This window comes from Anguilla rostrata, chromosome 3, assembly GCF_018555375.3.
Source record: "Anguilla rostrata isolate EN2019 chromosome 3, ASM1855537v3, whole genome shotgun sequence".
NCBI classification, from domain to species: Eukaryota; Metazoa; Chordata; class Actinopteri; order Anguilliformes; family Anguillidae; genus Anguilla; species Anguilla rostrata.
The window spans coordinates 22192522-22217967 of record NC_057935.1 but is presented as its reverse complement, the minus strand read 5'-3'; the positions used below and the strand labels follow the sequence as shown (position 1 = coordinate 22217967).

Genomic DNA, 25446 nt, shown 5'->3' with positions numbered 1-25446 from the left:
GTTTGATTGCAGCTCCTCCCAGAACGGTGCATGTAAACAACAGAAGCAGAGCTCACACAACTGGGAAATATTACCCAAAGAAACACTGGGTATTGTTAATTAAGTTTTAATGTGTGTTAAAAGCGCTCCAAATTCACGTTTTTAAAATGATGAGAGGAAGTCGGTGCGATCAAAGAGCGAACAGCAGCCATCAGAGAAAAAAGATTGGAGTCGACCTACGGTAGTGCTGTATTGGAAAGGGACGAAAGCAACCAGATGGTTCTAATGACGAAACAAGCATGCGGTACGTTCCTCTGAGAAGAAAAGTTATTAATGTGCTTGTGCATCGGTGGCTGGTGGCATGTCTAAATATATCCATTTATTTCAATTAGGAAAACATTTGTGTTCTTAATAATGGAGGTCGCTGCCCTAGGTAGTTCTGTCCTTATAGTAACAGGCCAATTTACTCATGTTAACAGAAGCCTACAACTTCTCAAGTTGCTTTTTATAATTTTTTCCTTCATGCAGCATCATGGTAGGAATATTTCCAGGTTGTTCCCCTTTCAGAAAGTATTATTTATTGTGGAGACAGTGCAGACATGATTTATTCTTCTGAATCATTCTTATGTCCATTCTATCCTCTTTAGGCTACTGTAGTGGCTACTGTAAATTGTTCCATGAAAGGTATTCTGGTGGAAATATACATTTGGGATATGTATACTTGAAAAAAATTAGTAAAATATGTATAGCAGATGTCATGAACCTCCTGCTTAGTTTGTGACGTCACCTGGAGGAAGTGGTGTGACGGTGAAGAAAGGGCTCGAATTGAGGGGGGACCCCATAAGAAAAATAAAATGAAGCCTGGGGGGTGGGGTGGGGCTTGGTGCCATATAGTATTGTGGTTGTAATAAGAATAATGGCAGTAAATGATCAATTTCTTTTGGGGCTTCTTATTTGGCCCGTAGCAAAAATAAATCTGTGAACCGTGTCGTTCTTTGGGTGTCGTTATTTGGCCTGTAGCAAAAATAAATCTGTGAACCGTGTCGTTCTTTGGGTTGCACCGGTACTTCTGCCACTGGTCACAGTCAAGTTAACAGATCAGCCTCACTCTGCATGAACAGCATGCCCTCGGACCCCCGTTATACTGGTGTCTCCCCAGGTGCCAAAGCACTTCTATGCTCTTGAGTGTCTGTAAATAGCTTAAATAAGTATTGGTATCACACATTTAGTAAAAATTATTATTATTATTATTATTATTATTATTATTATTATTATTATAATAGTATACAGTGTAGTGGTTTTAACATGTCTGTAACCCCCCCCCCCCCCCCCCATAACAGCGACTGAGGTTTGGCGTGGGTTTCCATATTCCATAATATTGAACATTTTTTTCTTCATAGTGTACATCGGGGCTATTCAACTTCAATAGCAAGTGGGCCAAATAGGAAAATCACTGGGGGTTCATGTGCCACACAGAATACTTTGTCATTTAATGGCTACAAATAACTCTTACAGTATAATGTTAATAGATATATTACTACATGGAATAAACTAGTCACGCGCATCCCTTTCCTTTCACTTTAATGGTATCATTATAATCAATTCCAGACAGCCGCCAGTCCATACAAAAAAATAGGAAAGCTATGGTTACGGCTGGCAAAGTAAATAAATACTTGTCAGTCCATTCGTTCTGAAATCGGTGATTTTCACAATTAACTTTACGTCTCTTTGGCTCGAGAGAGACATATTGAAGCTTGTTGTTAGCTTAGCTAACGTGAGTTTCTCTGTGGCCCGCCAGCCCAGAATGCAACGTGAGGCTTGACTGAGTGAATGGCAGGTGCGGAGCGGGTGTAATCCTGTTGCAGCCAATCACAGCACATAGGTGCTTTAAAAAGATGTAGCCTAACCAATACCATATTGGTTCAGATCATACAGTCTATGGTTCAGATGTCTCAAAGTAGCTCAGAGATATGTACCTTAGTTTTATTTATCATATCACACACATGCCAGCCTGATTTGCAGGCAGCCTCTTGCGGGCCATAGAAAAATTCAAAAGGGCCGTATCCGGCCCGCGGGCCGCTAGTTGAATAGGCCTGGTGTACATGATAAGTGTGACAGCTTGCCGCTGTACACTTCCTGTGATTTCCCTCTCACTTTCACAGCCATTTATTTGTGGCAAATTCTTAATGATAAGTATGGAGGGGGGAGTCTGGCCACTGCAGGTCCCAATCACCAATATGTATGGCATTCTGTTTTTGGTGAATGGATATCAATCATTATGTTGATAAGGACTTTGGAGAACAGCAGTCGCGTAAAATACGAAGTCTGCTTTTATTTTATTGTTACGTTCTCTGGGAAAATACATTTACGCAAGACTCATCTTCTAATAAATCTTTTGGTGTTTCCATAGTGTAAATTTTGTTCTCATGAATCTGCTTTGGATTCTTGTAGTGGCCATTTATATAATGATACCAGTCATCTTCCAATGATTTCCAGTCATTTGTTAACTAATTCTCTTACTTAAATGTGTCACTAAAGTAAGACATAGCATAGCGTGTGAGCCCTTGTGAAGTTGAACAGAGAGAGGAAAAGGTTTGTTGATGGTGAAAATAAAAGACTGAGAGTAAGACAGCATTGGAGCCGTTTCTCTTTTTATAAATGGAGGTGGAGAGCACAACAAATACCCGTTTTTTGTTAGTCCTTAACTTTGCTGATTGAGGGTAAACATCAAGGAGAAGGAACACTTTCCCAAGAGGGAACGATCTAAACACCTTCTCTGCTGAGTGTTGGCATGCAAAGGAAAAGACCGTCTGTTGAGCCAAATAAAATAGCCTGACACAAGGCGAGCAGCACACTTCAGACAGGAAAAATGCTGGTATTATCCCCCCCATGCCCCAGCCCCTCAGTGTGGAAAAGGGGTGTTTGAATATTCCCACATCTCAGTCTGACAGGGACAATATTAATTGGTTATAAATAAATGACATCAGAACGGATGTTGATAAGAGTAATTTGGGGTCATTAATGTTACGAATGTAAGGCATTGCACATAGACCTAAATATTTCCTGTTGCCATAGCAGTTTATTTTAATTACTGTTGGCCTGCAGACCTCAGATTCCCCCATAATGCTGTTGCATCAACTCAAAATGACAAATGTCCCAAGCTGGGAAATATCTGATATACTCATAAGGAAAAGTCCATTAGTAGGTTTTTAAAAGTAGCCATCATGATGGAGTCGCAGCATCGAGGGAGGACACATATTAACGAGGATATATCGTACCATAGTATTGTATGCAGGATGACCAGTTATGCCTCTAGGCGCAGCCACATCAAAATTTAATGTACAAGCCCTGCATTTTAAGCACTGTATACTGTTGCTGATAAGAATACATTCACAATTGCATTGCTGTGACCTAGATCAGATATTTTATTAACTTACAATACGTTCTTTATATACTCTGCAGTTATGAATGGCTGCCAGATAAGGGGATGTATGAGTCTGACCTGCTGCCCAGAAGAGGGGGGGGCAGAGGTTGTTTTTACAATGTCGCTGACGAGGTCCAATGAGAGGGCAGAGTTGACAGTAATGAATGAATGTGGAGAGAAGGAAACCACAGTGCCTCTGGAAGAAATAAGCCTGTTAGTGAAGACCAGTGTAAACCCTGTTCCTGGAGATCTACCATCCTGTAGGTTTTCATTTTGTTTCATTTTATCCCTAATTTGGCATACCTGACTACTAATTAGCAGCTCAGCAAGATCTATAGCTATTGAATGAGGTGAGCTTTGTTGGGGTTAGAGTGAGAACCAACAGGACAGTGGATCTCCAGAAACTGAGTTGGTTACCACTGGTGCAGTCTAACTAGAATGTTAGCTTGGACAAGTGGTCTCACTAACTGTTATTTTCTTTTTTTAATGAGATTTGGAGTCAAATGTAACATATTTACTGACCACTTGTGTATAGCTCTTTGTTTTTATGTTTTCTTTCCAACATAAACTTGTCAGTCTACAGTTTGTTTTGATTTGCATTAGCTACAAGCTACAAACTTAATGTCAGCTGTCAGCTGATTTAGTGTAGTAGTAAATGTTTGGCCAGTTGCTATTGCAACTGTCTAACAAAGTCTTGACACTGTAATGAAATTACTTAAATCAATGGGAATGAGCATTATCGCACATTGTGCGTAGTAGAATTATATGATTATCAGAAGGATTACTTTGATGCATTTACAGACTGAATCAATGAGTAATTGCTATTTAGAATTACTAACAGCCAAATGGAAATCTATATTATCTATTGATATCTGAATTATTTTGTATGTTCTTATATTAATGTATTGTCTTGACTTGTAGTGAACCAGTTGGTCATACCATCTGACAAGTTATATTACCAAATGCTGCACAGCCAACTCAAATTTGTGATGATTTATTATTTTCAGAATAGAGCCCATTTAAAATATGCCACTCCTGAGTCTCCTGAGTTCAACAGAAGCTCTGTCAAAGTCTGGCCCAAATTTTCTCCAGAGGGTGATATCTCAGAAGTAACTGCCAGATTGTGTCAAACATATTAAGGGTTCGACCCAACTCTTAACTGCGGTTTGTTTTAACAGCAGCGATCCCTGCCAGAAACAATTTCCTGGAAGCCAAAGCTCACCTGCATGAAGGCCCGCTTCTGCGCCATTCATGAACATGTGGAAGAAGTCACCTGACTAAATGAGTTGACGCTCACGATTGACAACATCCTCTGAGGGCACAAGTGCACCTTTATTGACTGACCATGTTGGTCGCCAATCTACACCCTGAGGAGGATGCGTTTCCCCCTTGAGCCTGGTTCCTTCTGAGGTTTCTCCCCATCTGCCACAGGGATTTTTTCCTTGCCACTGTTGCTTTAGGCTTGCTCCTGTGGGGGTTTAGGCTAGGGTTACTGTGAAGCGTATTGTAACAATATCTGTGAAATACGCTATATAAATAAAATTTGATTGATTGATTGATTGCTTACCGAACAGCAGCAAAGTACTGATGTTATTCAGACACTTACCGTCTCACTGCGGCATAGGGAGTGTGCTGGGTAATCCAGTTACACCTAACTGAGCCTGAGACTGCAGATTTCCCTTTGAAAGGTCCTACAGGCAGCACAAAGGTCTCATAATTTGTGCCCACGGAGGTTGCAGGATGAAATAGCACTGAAAACAATGTGGTAGTCAAACATAGGTTGATTCATTAAATACTGTTCTTCAGTCGTACGCAGGCTGATTTATTAAATACTGTTCCGCAGTCATACGCAGGCTAATTTTTAAAATATTTACTCAGTCATATGCAGCTGATTTATTAAATACTGTTCTTCAGGCATACATAGGGTGATTTATTAATTACTGTTTCTGGCTTTACACTGCACTAGCCATCTTTCTCTGCTCACTGGCCGATGGAAGTGAAAGGATTTGTGGGATGGAGACGGTGGATGAACGTGCACAATGTGCGCCTGCTGTGGGGGGCTGGGATTCATAAGGATGCTGCATAGAGACTGTGATTTATACAGGTGTTGCATAGAGACTGTGATTCATACAGGTGCTGCATAGAGACTGGGATTCATACAGGTGCCGCATAGAGACTGGGATTCATACAGGTGTCGCATAGAGACTGGGATTCATACAGGTGTCGCATTGAGACTGGGATTCATACCGGTGCACTGAATAGAGGCAGAGACATACAGGCACGCTAAACAGATGGAGGGAGTTAGAAAAGCACTGACAGCTCCGTTTTTATTCTCAATCATTATCTGTATAATAAGAGCCCATTTATTATACTCTATGAGCAGTGGGGAATGCAGCAGCAGCGCCTGTTCCTTCCTCCCTTCACCAGGGGTGTTTCCTTAAGAACATCTGACGGCTCCTACTAACAGAAATAAAAGCTGGGCGTTTTTCGGATGCTGAGCAGGCACTGTGTTCCGCTTGAGACAGGCAGAATAAGGCATGCCTGTTTATGTCAGGCATGGCACCCATCAAGCCCAAACTCACCTGCATGGCAAAATGTCCGCCCACAGGAATTTGGCAATTGGATACAACCTGGGCTCACGCCACATTCTCCTCACTGCATGGTTTCCATAGCAATTCTAATGCCAGTTCATCATGGCTGACCATGCCACCTGTTTGGTCTCTAGACAGGACAGAAAGACAACTGGTCAGTAAATGGTTAATTAACAGACATTTCAAAATCAGGTTTGTTTTTTGCCACCATGAAGTGCAAATGGATTTTGCTCTTTTCCTCTCACGCTCACTACCACACAGATCAGGGAGGTAGAAGGCATTGTTCTTCCTATGCTCTTCAGTCACCTGTGCAGTGTGATAAGACCTTGAGTTCCATAACGCTTAAGTTTAAAAAGCACCAACCACCTAAACAGGGAGAGTGATAGTCAAGGGCCTCACAAATCACAGATATTTGAGTTTGTACGCACATATTAAAAAGCATTACTGATTGAATGTGTTGTAGGGGTGATCTAGGAGTGGTAGAAGATGAAATTCATTATGCAACAACTGATTAAAATGTCAAGAAAACAACTCATTTATCCTTGCAAGCCTATCAGAAAATGTTCATTGGTTTTTGAAAGACTTTAATCTTGCAGTCTTTGTTCGAGGTGCCTGATTAAAGTACCTGTATGTGTCATATATTCCTTTTCTGTGAGTTGTGGTTTATTTAGCTGTGTTAAACTGTTCATGGTGATCTGCATGTTCTGTAAGCCCATTGATTACAGTAAGTAGTGGTTTTGTACTGATATTTATCACTGATATTGATGATTAATAAGGACATGAGCATTTTACTCACCCATGAGGGGCAATACATAAGACAGTAAATCTTTAAATTGTCTGTTCCTGCAAGACCATACAAGGACAGTAAATTCTTAAGTTTATTCAGCATTGAATAACCACCTCTTTTTCAAATCTATCAAACCGATTACAGAAGTTATAGACGATGGTCATCGGCTTCAACCCTAAAAGCTGTGACCCATTGCAGAGCCAAAGCAGAGTTACCTGGGCACAGGTATGTGTGGGATTTCTATTTTTTCCTCTGCCAGGTGCTCTAATTATTTCTACCTTTTTACACTCATAGAGAGATTTGAAATGTGTGAGTTGAACCCTCTGCTCTGTTGAAACACTACTCCAGATGGGACCCATCTGCTCTTCTGCAGGGATGCCATGTAACAGATTTCAACAAACCAATCAGGTAATCCAAGGGCTTTAGCAACATATAAGTAAACCAATCCTGCAACAGCTGCACCCTCCCACCAGATCAAGATAAAACTGTAGGAGAACACAGACATTACCTTCAATCAAAATGAAACACCAGGGAGCAAAGAAGCTCTGTAGCCATGCAACTACAACTGTTTTTTTATTTTCTTTTATCCTATCCTGGGAGACGGCCATACTCAGACCACCCGGCTCGTCTTTAACACACGGCAGACGTGTGGAGGCCAGAGCTTTTGGACTAGAACACAGGAAGCCAAAACTGGGCATCCCCACACCTCTTAAATATGCACAGATGACTATACTTCATAGCAGCACCTGGTCCAACCCTGCCACTAAAACCACACACACCAGCAAACCAAAATGCATTCATGCTGATAACTTGATAGAATAGCCTTTTAAAAGTCCTGAGTTTTCTATTACATAACAGTGAAGGGATCCAGCTACATCTATGAATTTTTTTTCTTATAGAAATGGATATTAATAACTAATGACATATGTTTTCTGTTTCTATTCCATCTCTGTCCAGGAGGCAATGGTTTTTGGTGTTGCCAGGCAACCAGAAGGCACTGGAAATATACTTTCCTACTCAAACTCTTACACCTGGGGGGTGGTAGTGAGGATACACTGAAAGTTGGTTTTAGAAACTTCTGCCATGCATCTCTTCAGTGCAAAGTGAAGGAACAGCAGGGGCAGGAAGTGAAGCGGAAAGATCATGTGATGAGGGTAAGGGTGTGTGGCATGAGGTTCCCATCAAACGTCTGGCCTTCAGGACATCCATCAGTGATGGCCTGAATCATTCCATAGAAAACAACAGTGCACACTGCACTGTCAGATGCAGCACATGCACATACTGCACTGTCAGGGGTATAGCATGCACATTGCACATTGCAGTCAGACAAGCAGTGCATGCACACACACTGCACTATCAGACATGCAGCGCAAGCACACACTGCTATCAAACATGCAGTGCATGCACACACTGCGCTATCAGACATCCGGTGCATGCACACACACACACACCGCTATCAGACATGCAGTGCAAGCATACACTGCTATCAAACATGCAGTGCATGCACACACACTGCGCTATCAGATATGCAGTGCAAGCACATACTGCACTATCAGACATGCAGTGCAAGCACACACTGCTATCAAACATGCAGTGCAAGCACACACTGCTATCAAACATGCAGTGCATGCACGCACTCACTGCTATCAAACATGCAGTGCATGCACGCACACTGTGCTATCAGACATGAAGTGCATGCACACACACTGCGCTATCAGACATGCAGTGCAAGCACACACCGCTATCAAACATGCAGTGCATGCACACACACACGCACTGCGCTATCAGACACAAAGTGCATGCACACACTGTGCTATCAGACATGCAGTGCATGCACACACTGTGCTATCAGACATGCAGTGCATGCACACGCACACTGCGCTATCAGACATGCAGTGCATGCACACGCACACTGCGCTATCAGACATGCAGTGCATGCACACGCACACTGCACTATCAGACATGCAGTGCATGCATACACACTGCCCTATCAGACGCAGAGAGTGCACATGCCGGGTGGTAACGTCCATCCGGTGTGGCACAGCTGGGCTGATCATGTCCTTTGGCTGCACTCTGATACTGAGGGAACTCAAGGTTGGTCCTCCTCCCTGTTGGTTTGGATTTTGCATCGAAGTTAAAGTCTGAACATCAAGTTGACTCTGAGTGCTCTAACTGTCCCACACGTATTGACTGGTCTAGAGGAAATGGGCTGCTTCCATCACCAGCCCCGCCCAAATGAGTACCACTTTTAACATCCCACCCAACCCCCCACACAGTCTGCCCCAGACTCCCCCTCTGGCGTCAGTAAGGGAGGTGGTAGAAGAGGGTACTGAACCGTGCAATGCTGCTGTCCCAGAATACTGTGCCTGCAGCAATGCAGCACAGCCCATTTAAAAGCATGTGACTGATGCAGATGTAGGCACGCATGGCCAGAGCAGTCCCCACAAGCCATATGGACCTGCCCTGCACACACACACACATGCACACTCACGCTACTCACCCCACTGCATGTGCGTGCACACGTGCACATGCACACACACACATATGCACACTCACGCAACTCAATAGTATTCTGCCGTCTTTGTTCACGGCTCCTAGTATTCTGTCAATAATAAATAACTGCCTAGTAAATGGCTTTGTTCCATCCTGTTTTAAACACGCAGTGGTCCACCGTCTTGTTAAAAAGGCCAACCTAGACCCGGCAGTTTTTAACAATTTCCAACCCATTTCTAAACTGCCATTTTTATCAAAGATTCTGGAAAAGGTTGTTTTTTCAGTTTTCTCCCCATTTAAATGACAATTACATTTTGGAAACATTTTAGTCAGGATTTAGGCCACACCATAGCTCTGAGTCGGCTCTCCTTAAGGTGTCTAATGACTTACACTTGTCCATTGATTCAGGAAGCTGTGCTATTTTAATTCTGTTGGATCTTAGCGCTGCTCTTGACAGTTGATCACACTATTCTCTTGGACCACCTTAAGCATGGTTGGTTGGTATCTAGGGTACTGCCTTACAATGGTTTGCATCCTACTTAAATAATAGAACATTTTCTGTTAAAATAGGGAACTCTTCTTCTTCCACGGCACCTATCACTTGTGGAGTACCTCAAGGTTCTATTTTAGGTCCTATTTTATTTTCTCTGTATATGCTCCCCCTTGGTTCTGTTTTTCATAAGCATAGAATTTCCTACCACTGTTACGCTGATGACACACAGCTGTACCTGCCGCTGAAACCCGGTGATGATCTTTCCATTAAGTCTGTCCTTGATTGCTTTGAGGACATTAAAAGTTGGATAGTGAAAAACCTTCTCCAGCTTAACAAGAAAAAGACGAAGGTTATCATATTTCGTCCTCCTGACTCCACCAGAGGTTTAGCCACCAACCTAGGTGCTGTCCTCAAATCTGCATACGTGTGCAAAAAATCTTGGTGTCATCTTTGATTCAGCCCTAAAATTTGACAAACAAATCAACTCTGTTGTGCATGGTAGCTTCTTCCAGCTTAGAGCCATTGCAAAGCTAAAATCTTTCCTCTCATTTAAGGATCTGGAGATTGTCTCACATGCCTTCATTTCCTCCCGTATTGATTACTGTAATTCCCTTTACATGGGAGTCAGTCAGTCATCCCTATCTTGGCTGCAGTTAGTGCAAAATGCAGCTGCTAGGCTCCTGACTAGCACTAGGATGAGGGACCACATCTCCTCTATATTGGCCTCTCTTTACTGGCTGCCTTTCAAATACAGAATCGGGAAGGTTTTATTATTTGTTTTGAAAGCACTATATGGTTTGGCACCACATTATATCTCTGACCTCCTTTGCCCCTATTCCACCTTCAGGCCTCTCAGATCCTCTGACCAATTGCTCCAGTCTGTTCCTCGGTCCCAGTTAAAAACCAAGGGCGATCGTGCCTTCTCCAATGCTGCCCCAAGGCTCTGGAATAGTCTACCATGTTCTATTAGGTTTTCCCACTCCATTGACTCTTTTAAATCCCACATAAAAACACACCTTTTTACATTGGCGTATTAGTCTTAATGCTTGGCATGTGTTGTGTCTTTGTGTATTGTATTTTATACCTTTTATTTTATTTATTTTATGCATCTTTTTAATTTTCATTGTACAGCACTTTGGCCAACTTCTGTTGTTTTTAAATGTGCTTTATAAATAAACTTGACTTGACCTGAACTCACCCCACTGCACGTGCGCGTATGCGCGCGCACACACACACACTTACATTCGCCAAACTGCCCACGCACACGCGGGCGTGCACTCTGTAGACATGCCTGTGCAGGGTGCCAAGACTTGGTACCAATCTTGGAACCATTCATTTTCAACAGAAACCCAGCTAGGTCTGAGAAACTGTGAAATCTTCAGGCCCCTGCTTTTAAAATTCATGCCTTTGAGCAGAGAAGAATCTACAAAATACTACCCAAATTACAGCATTCCAGGACTTCCTCTGACATCTGAAAGACGTCTAAAACCACAATGCCACAGTCAAATTGTTTTACACAGTCTCTGTTCTAGCCCAGAATATTTCAACAATGGTAGCGTGCCATGCTGTGGTGCAGCCACGGAAAAGCCCTGGATCTGCATGATTAAAATGTAAGCGCTTTATGAAAAGGTAATTGCATCTAATATTTCCACCACAAGCTTACCCATAATCCCCTTTTAATGCAATAACCTCTCAGCAAAGTGAGGACATTACAAAAACACACTTCTCTTTACATAAATCCACACCAATCATTCAGCGAGTTTAATCCATGCCTGTTCAGGGATGATGTTTCGGGAGGCTGTACAAAAAGCCTGATTATTCTTCAGCTGGTCGCCCGCGGAGAGGCCAGAGATGTATGTTTATCAGCCCGGCACAGAACCGCTCCTGTGATGCATTAATAATGAGGACCGATGGCCTTGGTCAGCGCTGGACCTCCGCCGCTCAGATTTTCTCAGAATGAACACCCCGGCCTGTAAGTGGGCATGGTGTTTCCATGGAAACCTATCCATGCCCTCTCTTCAGGGGGGTCACCCTTGCCAATTATTGTGCCATTACACCTGAGACCACCATTATCACTGAGATCACTATTATACCTGAGACCAGCATTATCACTGAGATCACTATTATACCTGAGACCAGCATTATCACTGAGATCACTATTACACTAGAGACCACCATTATCACTGAGATAACTATTATACCTGAGACCAGCATTACCAGTGAGATCACTATTACACCTGAGATCAGCATTATCACTGAGATCACTATTACACCAAAGACCACCATTACCAGTGAGATCACTATTACACCTGAGACCACCATTATCACTGAGATCACTATTACACCTGAGACCAGCATTACCAGTGAGATCACTATTACACCTGAGACCACCATTACCTCTGAGATCACTATTACACCTGAGACCAGCATTATCACAGACATCACCATTCCAGAAACCAGCATTACCAGTAAGACCACCGTAATTACCACCGAGACCCCCATAATTACCACTGAGACTACCATTGCCACTGAGACCACCTTAATTAGCTGCCTCACTGTAAAAGCCTGAGCTGTTTTCCTGTCATTTATCTCACTTTTCCCTCCAACTCTCCCTTGTTTATTTCCTCAGCGAAGAGACGAGGGGGGAGCGTGGAGTAATATTCACACAAACCTCAACCCAGCCCTCCGGTGCGGCCCACTCCTCCAGCACTCCACCGCAGCCCTTTCTCCACGGCAACGCTTTCAAGCGCGCTCATTTATTATTCGGCACGCACTCGCACGTTACACAGAAAACATCAAACACATCAGGACTGAACCGTAGGAGGGCACAAAATGTCCGAATGAAGCACCGCACAGCATTAAGACTTTCAAAATATCTCCCCTTTAATGGAGGGAAAAGAAATGGAACAGTGAACGATCGACGCACAGTCTTCTCTCCGTGTCAAAAACATTCATTCAACATTTAGGTTCTTCTTAAGAGGCCGCTGATTACAAAGTCCTTGAAAAAAAATGTGTATAAAACAGCGGAATGCAGAGGCTTGCTAGTCAGCAGCAATTGCTCCGCTGCGACTGCCGTCATGGGCTGAGAGAGAGAGAGAGAGAGAGTTTACAGGAGAACGGCGGTGTTGCGTGCTCTCTCCTGTCAGGACTCGTCCCGGGGGCGTTCCGCTAAAAGCTCGGCCCGTGAATGAGTGGCGTCTGAGGGAGAGAGAGAGTTACTCATGCGGGTCCTGTGCACTCGTTGGAGTCCTTGTGCGGAGGCTATCCCTCCTGCTAGACGCAGTTGAGTTTAAGTTCTGCTCCGCTACTACTATGAAGCCTAGCCAGGGGGGGGAGGGGTTAACTCTGCTCCTCTTCCTGTTTCAGCTTCTTCCTCAGCTGTTCACCAATGGCAGCCAGGGGGTTGGTCTTTAGGGTGGGGTTTTTCACGGCTTCGCTGAACCTGGTGATCTCAGTCTCCCTGAAAGAAGAAGAAAATGCACATGGTCTCAAAGAATGTAGCAATACACAAGAAGGCCCCAGTTTGTGGGTCCAGCTACTGCTCCAAGTGGAGCAGTGACACTGAAGCAGTCGTACTGGAGCAGTCAAAGTGCCTTTTTTACGAATCGCGTCTGATTACATCATCATGTGCAGGGAGGGTGGAGGGCAAAGCCAGCCCACAATGCACTGCTCTACAGTTGCTGTGATAGCAGAGGTGACGACACCCCATGGACACTTACATTAGCTTGCGTTTCTGAGCCGGTTTCATCAAACTGAAGTCTGTGGGATCTGGCTTCTTCTTCACTGGGCTGGGGAGCAGGAAAGAGAGACAAGAAGGGAGAGAGGAGGTGATAGGAAGAGACAAATGACAAATATTTAAATCATCCAACTCGAATCAAAAACACAGATACCGTAAACGGTAAATTTCCCACAATATAACCTTCACAGTATAGACAGACTGACCTTCATGGAACCAACTGGATTTGCTTTTGCTTGGCACAGAATGTGGTAGTAGCCTTGGAGACAGATTACTCTCCCTGTTTAAAGTGCCTGAGCATGCTATGGGAACTGAAACAGGTGTGTGGAGTGCTTCATCACACACGATCGGTCGCCTCACAAACGGGCACTTATATAAACGATGCCCTCAGCCCGGTGGACGCGGCGGCCCTGTCGGCTAGAGAAGAGGTCATACGAACAGATGCTGCCGGTAAAGTGGCTGAATATGTAATCATTTTTTCCCGCTGATCTTGAATGAACGGTTGCCATGAAACCCGCGAAAGCACAACCACCCTCACCAGTTCACGCGCTATAAACCACTAATGACAGACAGGGCCCCCAAAGACTAGCAGGGGGGCATAGCGAGGCATCTATTCTGAAGAGTCTGTCGTCTTGGCCCACCTCATTCGAAAGAGACTCTGCGTTTTGCTCGGAGCCTCAGAGCCGGTCTGTGGTACTAGCGAGAGCAACGTGGTGGTAGAGCTAATTTCTTCATCTGTACCGCACACATTTTCCAGCCCCAGATCTTATTTTCCTTTGAGGAGATGAATGTGTTTTCCCCACCACTGTCGAGCGAGAGTTATCAATTGTGCTACGCTTCCTTAGTGGGCCAATGACTTTACAGGTTGAGGAGAACTATAAAAGGTTTGCGAGCTCATCTAGGACTGAGGAATGAAGTAATTCTACAAACCAATGGGCTTGATGTCTTGGCACGGAGAGGGCAATGTGAACCGAGTGGACCTGATCCCCAGTCAACATCTCTCACCCAGCTCTGCTCAACAACATCGGAGAGGACCGCAATGCTCAACTATACCTCTATAGTCAATTTTACACCACTCTCAAATGGAACAGTGGTTTGTATCAAAGAGCCACATTTGATACAAACGTGGCTCAGTTTAAACCACAGAGGAAGATCCTGGTGACCTACCTAAACTCTAAACCCTAACTCTACTTCCCAGCTGTTACCATGGAAATCCTCTTCAGCACACCAGATGTTTGTTATGAAGAAATCACTCACACACACACGTGTGCACGCACACACGCAGATGCATGCATGCACACACACACACACACACACCCCCAGATATACCATGTACCCCGTCCCCCATAAAGGTACTCACACCCTGGCCTTCCGGTGCGTGGACGTCCTGCTGCTGCCGACCAGCTGGGACAGCTCCGGCAGGGCGTCGGCCAGGGGACGCATGTCCCCCACCACGGGCGTGGCCTTCCTGCGGGCCTGCGCCGCCTGCTGCTCCCTCGCCCGGGTGATGGCGCCGATCTCTGTGGCGTGACAGAAAGAACCGCCGAAGAGTCAACACCTGGGCCTTCTCCACCCCAACACCAGGACCTCCTCAGCCCCAACACCAGGACCTCCTCCACCTAAACACCGGGGTCCTCATCAGAGCACAGTGCTGTTAAGACACATTAGGACTGTCTCACTTAAAGCCTAGCACTGAAAAACACTGCCCCCTGTTGGTGAAGGCAGCTGAATATGCAGGTGACTGTGAAAGCCTGTCAGCTCCAAGCAGAAAACAGAATGATATCGACTAGAGGATAAAACCACCTTAAACAATCCAGACCTTGTTTTGTGGATTTTAATTAGGCTGGAATGCGGCCAAAGCGTTTATTAAAGTGTGTCTACCCATCTGTCAATACTGGCACTCTGCTCCAGCACCATGTGAGCGCATTATAGACTGGGCTTTCAGTTCTACGCAATCAGACAAGCAGCACCACCACACACAGACAGCACACAATCACCTGCATGGATTCAGAAAGAGTTCAGCGTCATTACTGAGGGGACAAGCTGGAGGTGATGAAAGGCAGGAAGTGTTCCTTGTGACGGCGAGAAGTCTACAGCAGCGGATTAAGACGCTCGTCGCCTGAAGATCTGACCAACTCCAGAGTGACGGAATATTCAGAACAAGAACGCGATGAACGTAAACGTGAGGGACAGACTGAAACACCACAACCACAATTTTAACAGGCTGCTCATTCTTCTTAATTATGCTTTTCATGCTTTGAGCCACATTCTGTCAGAAATGTGAGAGAATGAATGCCCATATTCATATTGTTCTATATTGTAAATGATTGCATAGAGAGGTTAAAAAAAAAAAGTTAACTAAGTTAAAGACAGCAGGAGTTGAATCAATCGGCACAGTTAGAGGTGAAAGTGTGCACATGGCCACTAAAACTAACCATTTGGTAGATAATGAAGAATTCAAAGATAAAGCAAAGAACAAGCCAAATCCGCATAGTGTTATCTACAGCGGTTCTCAAATACGGTCCTGGGGACACGCGTGTATGCTGGTTTTTGTTACAGCCAATCTCTTGCTCAATTAAGGTTGTTGAACGCACAACAAGTTTCAAGTTCTTTCGTAATTTTTTCCTGAAACGTTTCAACACGAAGGACATACTCACTGTTGAGCCACCTCTCTCTTCTCTCTTTCATCTTCTCCTTCTTCGACTGCTGCTTCTTCTTCTCCGTCCCTGAAAAAGACGCACCTGCGGCGTTACCTCCTCGAAGAGGACGCTGAGAACACGGAAGGCCCAGCTTCTGAGGTCAGGGGTTCACATACCTGAGCGGACCGAGAGGGACGTGTGCTTTTCAATCACGGGATCACATTAGAAACCTAAAGAAGGAAGCGCGCTGGGCATGATGTGCGTGCGTGTGTGCGTGTGTCTGTGTGTCTGTGTGCGTGTGTGTGTGTGTGTGTGTGTGTGTGTGTGTGTGTGTGTGTGTGTGTGTGTGTGTGTGTGTGTGTGTGTGTGTGTGTGTGTGTGTGTGTCTGTGTGTGAGTGTGCGTGTGTGTGTGCGTGTGCGTGTGTGTGTCTGTGTGTGAGTGTGTGTGTGTGTGCGTGCGTGCGTGCGTGCGTGTGTCTGTGTGTGTGTGTGTGTGTGTGTGTGTGCGTGTGTGTGCCCACCCACAGGGCAGAAACGGTAATTACACGGTAAGTGGCAACAGCAGTGAATCTGCGCCTTTAATTCTTCCGCTAGTATCCCTGAACTGAGCGTTCAGCTCTACACGGTCTCCTTGCCTCAGCCCTACCGCTGTTCAGTTTTCCAGTTTAGGTGCTCGGACGTGCATTATGTATGATCCTGCGCTTAATGCGCGGGCTACAGTCCTGCTTCTTTTTCTCTCCTGGGACTCGAGAACCTCTTTGGAGCGGGTTCCATCGGCAGAGGAAACGATGCAGCGCACGTGAGCTTCATTCGATGTGAAAGAATAATTTACATTATTGATGTTAAAGCAAATATGTACGCAGATGCATTAAAAGCTGGGAGTTAATGTTTAATGTAACACAACACCCCCCCCCCCCACCCCCACCCCCCAATGCAGTCTAAAAGCGTGCAATGTTGCACTGAACTATGGGGCTGACAGCAGCACTGGAAAACAGCTACAAGTCAAGTGGCTAACAGAACCGTATCCACAGTCTGTTCGCCGCTGAAAAACAAAGACTCATCTTAAAACTGGACGAACATCGTCTGAGGACGTCTGGCAGAGACTCTGGGCCCTTCTCAGCGCGGCACGACCTGATGACACAGTCCTTAGAGGAGGAGGAGAATCGGATCGATGCTTCAGAATCGCGGTGACCCCGGGAAATGAAGTGCCACTGTGCCGGCAGCCCATTTTACTGCCCTGCTGGGATCGGTTTATAGTGACGCAGAAGTGAGCCCTCTCCGGTTCAGAGGGTACAGAATAAACCGGATCTCCTGCTGGGGGAACCGCATCAATACGTTTACACTTTTGTGGGAGACGGGCGCTTTTGAGTCGGCCCCTTGCTCCGGACATAGAGCAAGCTATTCTGCTTCTCTGTCTCTGGCTCACCAAGCTCATCTGTTAGCGCTGGCTGAGTCTGTTTCTGCAGCAGAGAGCTGCAGCCTGCAGTACAGCAGCGTCTGTTTCAGCAGGGGAGACCTGCAGCCTGCAGTAAAGCAGTGTTTGTTTTTGCAGTGGAAAGCTGTGGCCTGCAGAAAAGCAGCATGCGTTTCTGCAGCGGGGAGCTGCGGCCTGCAGTAAAGCGTGATTTTGCTCCGCTGAGTAAAATCATGATCATCAGCAATGATCATGATTTTACTCAGTTACTTCATCAAACTGAAATTATGGATAAAAGCAGAGTCACAGAGTCAGATCAATAAAAGCTGTCTGTCATTCTCATTCCAACGCACATGAGATCATTACAAACCCCCGCAGGAATAACAGTACTCATTACCAGTAATTGTAGTTCAATCAATAGCGCTTGTTCACTGGTCAGTTCAATTTCACAAGTGGACATGGTCATGCAGGAATATCCATCACAAGATACAAAATAGTTTTCTGGAGCATCCTTTTTTGTAATAAGAATGACCAAACAGGATTACCATTACAACAGAGAGAACAGCATACCACCATACTGGAAATGATCTGAAGTGTTCTTTACTTTACAAGAAGCTTTTGTGTAAAGTGATATCCATTATTGTACTTTCAAAGAGGATATTTGCTACAAAAACCAGTACAAGGGGAAACGGTTAAAAGCACAGCAATGTGCAGAAACTGTCTGTTTCTAGAGAGAAAAGAAAACTGTCCAGTGCACTCTGTGGGCAAAGCAGAAATCTTGTGGTTGGATAGAAAATATGAGTAAAAATATCTATGGAAACCAACGCCCTGACAAACTATGAGGACAACTACTTTTTTCTTGTTACAATTCTGTGTTTTGGTTCACTGTTCAGTTTCCAGGAACTGTGAACAGTTAATTTGACCTTGTCTGAAAAAGAAACAAAACGGTGGCATCAGTGCTTCGAATTAAACTAAAACTCAGCTTTTTAAAAAACTTTCATACATTTTTTTTTACTCTTACATCACTGCAACCTCTATCATAAACTCAGGTACAGACTAGCATGTGAAAGCAAATTATATTTGGACTGATACACATATATGCTAGGACTGCAATGATGGCACGCACAGGCTGCGTATACCAAACTGACCAATGGAGGTGCGGCCTGAATCCAGGCTGATGCGGCATAAGAGTTTGATAAATTCAGCACCCGTTAAAAGTCGTCCTAGATTATGTAGTTACCACTTCAGTGAGTTTAAAGACAAACATCACGCGACCATCAATTTTGTGCTAAGTCTGTGAATGACAGAACGCAAATCCTTCAACGCGTGACGACCTATGGTGATACTGCATTTGTAAAATGTCCTGGGCGTGTGCAAGCATAACATTCATGCTGACGGCAAACAGATGCCTAGATTAACTGCCATGGCCTGTGCCACATTGATGCAGGTTTGGAGCATGCAAATGTTGATGTGTCTAGAGGTCATTCTGTTCAGATCAATATCGTACTCTGTTGCAGAGAAACATCTGCCAAAACCACCCCCAAACCCTCCTGTCATCATCAGCTAGATGGTGGTTCTCTTAATTATAACACACTGTTCATTTAATTAGGCAATCGACATACACAGAGGATCTGCGCTGCTATTGGCCCAGACTCAGAGCTCTGTGCTTCTATTGGCCCAGATGGAGAGATTTGTGCTGCCATTGGCCCAGACAAAGCACTGGGCTCTGTGCTGATATTGACCGAAGACAGAGCGCTGAACTCCCTGTTGCTATTGGCCCAGTTTGAGAGCTCTGTGCTGCTATTGGCCCAAACAGAGCGCTGAGGTTTGTGCTGCTACTGGTCCAGTCTGAGAGCTCTGTGCTGCTATTGCCCCAGATAGAGAGGTCTGTGCTGCCATTGGCCCAGATGAAGCACTGAGCTCTGTGCTGCTATTGGCCTAGACAGAGCGCTGAGCTCTCTGCTGCTATTGGCCCAGTCTGACAGCTCTGCGCAGCTATTGGCCAAGATGGAGAGGTCTAGGCTGCACATGGTAGTCATGTCTACACTTTTTAAATAGAGATAATAATTCATCCCCTTTTATGGGTGAAGACTGTATTCCACATCCCAATTCACAAACAAATCAATTAATCAGAGCAAAATTTACATTTAATTTCATTATAAAAACCCACTGTGTTAGGCAGAGGAACGGTACAGACTGGGTAAGCGGAGATTTATCATAATTACAAACTGCAGATGCACAGCCCTGGAAAGGATGCATATCACTGGATAGCGTAACATCAGTGGTGCATGCTAGAAAAACAAATCAACTTGTTTTCCAAATCAAATCATAAATATTTCTTATGAAAATGTCAACCCTCCTGAAATTAGGTGATAATTACTAAATGTTGAGCAAATAAGCATGTTAAACAATTTTATTAAAAATAGAACTGACAAAAGTCCAGCTGTGTATCTGAAATCCTTGACTCCTAACCACACAAATCTGGCAACCACACAAATCCCCCCCAACACTACCAGTGTGTGGGATTCACAGCAAACACAGCCAGCATGTGCCGCTACCCCCGCCCCACCACCACGTGTGTGGGATTCACAGTCAGAAGACCTATTACGATCTGTTTAGTGCACAATATGAATAGCTTCTGTGTATCTGGTGTGAAGAGTCCTTTTGTAAACAAAAACATGCATCTTTTCCTGTTTCCCAAAAAAAATGCCTTCAGTATGACACTGTAAAGCTGTCCTCTCCTCAACAATCAGCACAGTGCCACACAGATGCCATTTTGGCACAAACTCCCCACCTTGACACAGGTAGTCAACACAGGCAAACCCAGCAGTCCAGCAGAAGGTGGCTTACTGGCCATTCGTCACACTGCACTTCTCACAAACGATTGATTTTTGTAACAATGCTTCTAAAGACAGAGAAAGTTCTTAGTAATATGTGCTGCAGCTACTTAAACAGCATCACATCCATTTAAACTGGGTGTGGCCCCACAGTAACAGAAACGGTTTTACTGAATCTCCAGCTCGTCTGCTGCCATTTCTCACTGCGCTTCATTGGGAGGGCCTGGCAGGGGTTTAAAAATCAGCACTAAACTCTGCTGTAGTCCCGAGAACGCCGCCACAGGCGCTGAATGACCAATGAGGGGGGCCGTGTACAGAGGGGAGGAGTACACTCGTGGGCCTGCAGCCAATCAGCGGCAGGCCTCAGGAATCCGGAGTGGAAAACCACAGAGTGCGCTGGAATTACCAGCAGCGACCACTCAAGATTGTGAGGAGGAATACCTCCGAATTATTCCACGGAAGTGTCCAGAATAAACTCATATCAACACAACAGCGCAGCCAAGCACAAAATCAGTTGTACTCAACTCTCATCTGCAAGCCCTTCACCACTAGATAGGCAAGCTTGCACCCCTGCACTCTGACAGAAAACACCTGAAAGACGCTGAGCACACTTAAAGGGTGACACACTTGGGTCCCCAGGTCGGGCGTTGTATAGTATAATGGGCAAGTAACCGGTTTTGTAACCTAAAAGTCGCAGGTTCGATTCCCAGGTAGGACACTGCCGTTGTACCCTTGAGCAAGGTACTTAACTTACTTCGGTATATATCCAGCTGTATAAATGGATGCAATGTAAATGCTATGTAATGATGTTATGTAAGTCTCTCTGGATAAGAGCGTCTGCTAAATGCCTGTAATGCATTGAAAACACTGGCAGATACAACTCACCGGAATCTTCCACGAGACGGCTGTGAACATGCCTTTAAAATGCTGGTACAGCCTGTCAAAGAGCTCAGTTCTGCCCGGAGACACAAATTCACTGCTCCTGCCAGTAAATATGCCAGGTGGCCATGCTGAGTCTCCCTGACCAGCAGTTTAAGTGACGCAATTAAAAGCGTCTGACAGGAGCTCAATTCAATGACTCATCACAAGCACCCTCAGGGATTCAGCAAGAACCCAAAGGTGAAGAGTCAGGACTTGAAAATGGCATCGGACGGCTGAATTTCTGACTGGATGGGCTGCTGGTTCAAATCCCAAGTGACACAAAGCTGCTGTGCTTGCTCTGCTACTGCCCCCTGGAGGAGCACTGAAGAACAGCACAGCAATGTCAGAGGCACAGCTGCAAGGATTAGAATTATGGAGGAGCTTTACTACAGACTGCAGCTACCAGTGTAAATGAGCCAATGTTTTCTCTATGGACAAGACTCACTTTGGCAGGGGTTATGTTGTAGCATGTCGTTTCAACTGCAAGCTCAGTCTTCCTCTCACAAAAGCTCTCTCATGGTTCTTACCATTCATTCTTAGACAATGACTTTCCATAGGCTTTCAATGACGTTGCAAGAGGGAGTCAAACATTAAATATACAAAAATCTGGATTTAAACATTTATTCACACAGGATCTATATGTCAGTGTCTTCAGAAACTTCAAACACAGATTTCTCATTCTTCCACCCAGACAAAGCAGAGCGTTTGGGCCAGGGATGGGCGATATATCACAGCGATAATTATCGAATGAAATAACGATCAAAGCCACCATATGGCACATTTAACTCAACTAAAGAGGCCGTGTGAAATGTTTCCGGAGAAAAAAACAAGACCACTGTTATTTATTGGATGTTGATAAGACAGCCAATCAGCACTATGGTCATACAGCTTCCACGTGATCATGTGATGTGTTTCTGTCCATCACGTGGTGCTGCAAGGCCTTGCTGCTTATTGGCTGTTAAAGGCCACCCAATAGATAACAGTGGTGACGTTTTTTTGTTTCCAGAAGTAAATAGCCTCTGAAGTGTGGTTGTTTACTACCATGTCAGATATAATTAAAGAGGAAAACATAAAAAGAAAGGCAATACACCACATGGAGGCTACAACCATTACTCTATTCAATAATAACCGTTGTGATATATCAACCATCCTAACTTGGGGTGCAGAATTCTTTCTGAGCTTTCCTTTTAAAAAATAAAAACAACGAGGAATCCATTGTTTTAGCATCGGACATCAGAGAGGAATGGTGTTATAACTCAATAGCTCACCCTGAGCACCCTTCCAGACCCTACCCTTTTAGATTACAAAAGTAGCTTGTATTGAGTTAGTGTCATGCCTAATTTTTTTGGGAATTTTGGGAGTATAAACCTCAGATAAACATGTGTTGGTGTAACATCCAACTCACTACTTTCTCCAAGTATGTAAAAATTACATAAAGGAAAAGGGTACAGAGCTTAATCAAATGGAATACAGTCCCAAAACACAATTCTGCCATGGATACAGTATTTCAGTGCAAACTTTTGCCCATGTGCTAATTAGTGTAAACATTTGTGTAATTATTGTTTAAAAAGTATAACAGTCAAACATTAGCTAACTCTGGGTGACATTAAGCTTTATTTTGGCAGCAGCAGGGAAAGCCAAAGTTAGTTATGACAGCAGAAGATTAAACAGACCTGTCTCAACAGAAATAACGTTGCTGGGCAGATCATCATACTTCAACGTCTGGACGAGGGCTTCTGTGCTGATTTTGGTTCCGGCAAAGACCGAGGAAGGAAATGGATCCAAAACCTGATTAAAAGAACCCAATGAGACATATGTGTTACAAACACTTTAAGTGCCTGGCAAAGCTCCTCACTGCAACCTTTCACATACTGAGCACCTTAGGTGCTATCGTGTGGTAAGATGTGAAAAACCCTACTAGCTATTTGCTATAGAAAATTGTTGACTTTTTGCTGCGCACTGACGGCAGAATTTGCTCCTCAACAAGTGCTGTTTCTTATTTTCTAAAGGTGTGCAATAACCATTTCAACCCTTTTACTATTTCGACGAGATGTCATGGAATTCAGTGAAGCTATTCATATTAATCTATTTAAAAAGTAACAAATACCAGGCAAGTCATTTTTTGTGACATTTAGCCTACGTTATATCTGGTTCTGGAAAATAAAATATTCTATTAATAAACGATGTGACACGTCATATTATTTGAATATCAGTGACGAGAAACTAGATTACCATAACAATTCAAGAATTTAGATTTTGTCTTCAGAAAAGAACTTATTTTTTGTATTTATTTGATAGATTCCCTGAAGTATTTTTATTTAATGACTTTCATTGACCAATTTCATTGGTAATTCTAACGTACTTCCGTGCTGGAAAAACCAGCATAGACCAACACAGGCGGTTACCAGTATGACCAGCGTATGCTGTGTTCTGGACACTGGTTCACTGGTCACCAGCATGGGATGCCAGTATGGTGGTATGCCAGTGTGTTGGTAGGCAGACATGGTGATTGCAGGCAGACCACTTGGAAATCTCACAAGTATTAATGTTATTTGGTTTGAGGTGTGCTGGCAACTAATTAAAGACTATTTCAGGTTTCCATAAGAATATGATCATTCCATGAACAAGAACAATAAACAATATTACAATAACAGAACAGAACATTAGTTCTTTGTCAACCAGCTTTACCTGCAAGACCATGCTGGTTGACCAGCCTCACCAGAGTCATGCTGGTCAACCAGTTAAACCAGCACAAGAACAGCATAAACCAGCTTGGACCAGCATGGAATTTGTGCTGGTATAAGCCGTTTTTTAGCAGTGTCTTTCAGTATGTTTTGTAACACTTTTGTTGTCAGCAGACGTCATAAATATTTGTTAAGCTAAAATACAGAAATATATGAGACACAGGAACTTGATTTTATAGCAAAAGGGAATCATTCTCTATGTTATTCACGTGAGCTATACGTTTATCATTAAAGCCTACATCACAAATTTTGCAACCTAAACGGTAAAATTTCTGAATTGCTCCAGAAATGTGTTCCTTGAAGTCGATTTGGTCTGTTTTACATCCCACCTAATTTTTCTTTATGGCAAAGCAGATCCGAGTCATTACAGCGAAACAAAGTGAACCAGCACATGGCATCATTGGCTGACTCTGGACTCCTGTCTATGAGACAGCTATGCTGACGAAGGCATTACAATTTTGGAAACCAAAAACAGTTAATTTAGATAGCGAATGTCAGCTAGCTACATTACAGATAATGTAGGTCACTTAACCTCACCTTCTGTTTGGCGTCTTCGTGCTTCTGTATCTGGTGTAAAGCGTCGCCCACGCTGGTTTTTCTGCTTAATTCCAGGAGTGGAGATCCTTTCGCACCTCCAGCTCCTGGTGTCGGCGCTGGTCCCTGGCCCAGTGACACTGATGTGGCTGTAGCTTCACCATCGGCAACAAACTTCACTGCTCCCTGATGGAATTTCTGTCGGGTTCGCTTTATCTTCCCTACCATTTTAACAAGATATATGCACCCTGCAACTAATTCAACAAATGATTAAGTCTTCACTCAGCTGACAAACAATGTTTCAGCAGGATTATGCACATACTGCACTCTCTTCTATCAGCGTGGGCTCCACAATGGACGAGTGCAACGCAAAATATTGACCGGTCTTAAACCGACACAGTTGTCTGGAGTTCCGACACACTTTTTTTCATCCAGACATTATTTACTACCAACATCCAGCAGATGGAGGTAGAATCCTGTCGCTTATTCTTCTGCCTAGTTGGCTTTGCAGAGGTTAGGTCAGAGTAGTGTTCACTGTGTGAACTAAACTGTGTTCTTGGCTAGAAATAGCTGTACAAAATAAGTATTGTATCTTATTGAACCTGTGTTTAGTAGTTGTCTATGACCATGAAATTCATTTTTTGTACGTCGCTTTGGATAAAAGCATCTGCCAAATAAATGTAATGTAATGTAATGAATCCCTAACAAACCTGACGTTTGCCAGCAAATTCTATTGTCTGCTAGCCACAGCTCTTCCCGACTTGTCGATTCTTGTTTCCCACTGGTGGGGGCGCCTTCTACAAGTTCTGTGCCACTACTGAGCCCGCAGCTAAACCTTCATTTAACCAGCTGT

At 44.1% G+C, this 25446-nt stretch overlaps 1 protein-coding gene and 1 long non-coding RNA gene across 2 annotated transcripts; one reads left to right on the top strand and one right to left on the bottom strand.

Annotated features, from left to right (window-relative positions):
• The first annotated feature begins 6 nt into the window (after positions 1–6).
• Positions 7–10960, top strand: LOC135250483 (uncharacterized). Its single transcript, XR_010328941.1, has 4 exons — positions 7–283; positions 4582–7006; positions 7130–7189; positions 7739–10960. It is a non-coding gene; the product is annotated as an uncharacterized LOC135250483 (long non-coding RNA).
• A 1669-nt stretch (positions 10961–12629) lies between these two features.
• slx9 (SLX9 ribosome biogenesis factor) lies at positions 12630–24975 on the bottom strand. The gene is made up of 6 exons (XM_064326800.1): positions 24597–24975; positions 22989–23103; positions 16161–16229; positions 14864–15023; positions 13487–13555; positions 12630–13227 (listed from the first exon to the last, which is right to left on the bottom strand). Exons 1-6 carry the CDS (start codon positions 24819–24821, stop codon positions 13107–13109), a joined length of 759 nt encoding a protein of 252 aa, XP_064182870.1. The 5' UTR covers positions 24822–24975; the 3' UTR covers positions 12630–13106.
• Between the last annotated feature and the right edge of the window lie 471 nt (positions 24976–25446).

Bases quoted from the DNA above. Each gene is read 5' to 3' on its own strand.
- slx9 (XM_064326800.1), bottom strand. From the start codon at position 24,821: ATGGTAGGGAAGATAAAGCGAACCCGACAGAAATTCCATCAGGGAGCA. The intron at 16,230-22,988 runs GTCTGTTTAATC...CGTCTTTTTCAG, and splicing joins CGTTATTTCTGTTGAGACAG to GGACGGAGAAGAAGAAGCAG. The intron at 15,024-16,160 runs GTGAGTATGTCC...GTCACGCCACAG, and splicing joins AAGAGAGAGGTGGCTCAACA to AGATCGGCGCCATCACCCGG.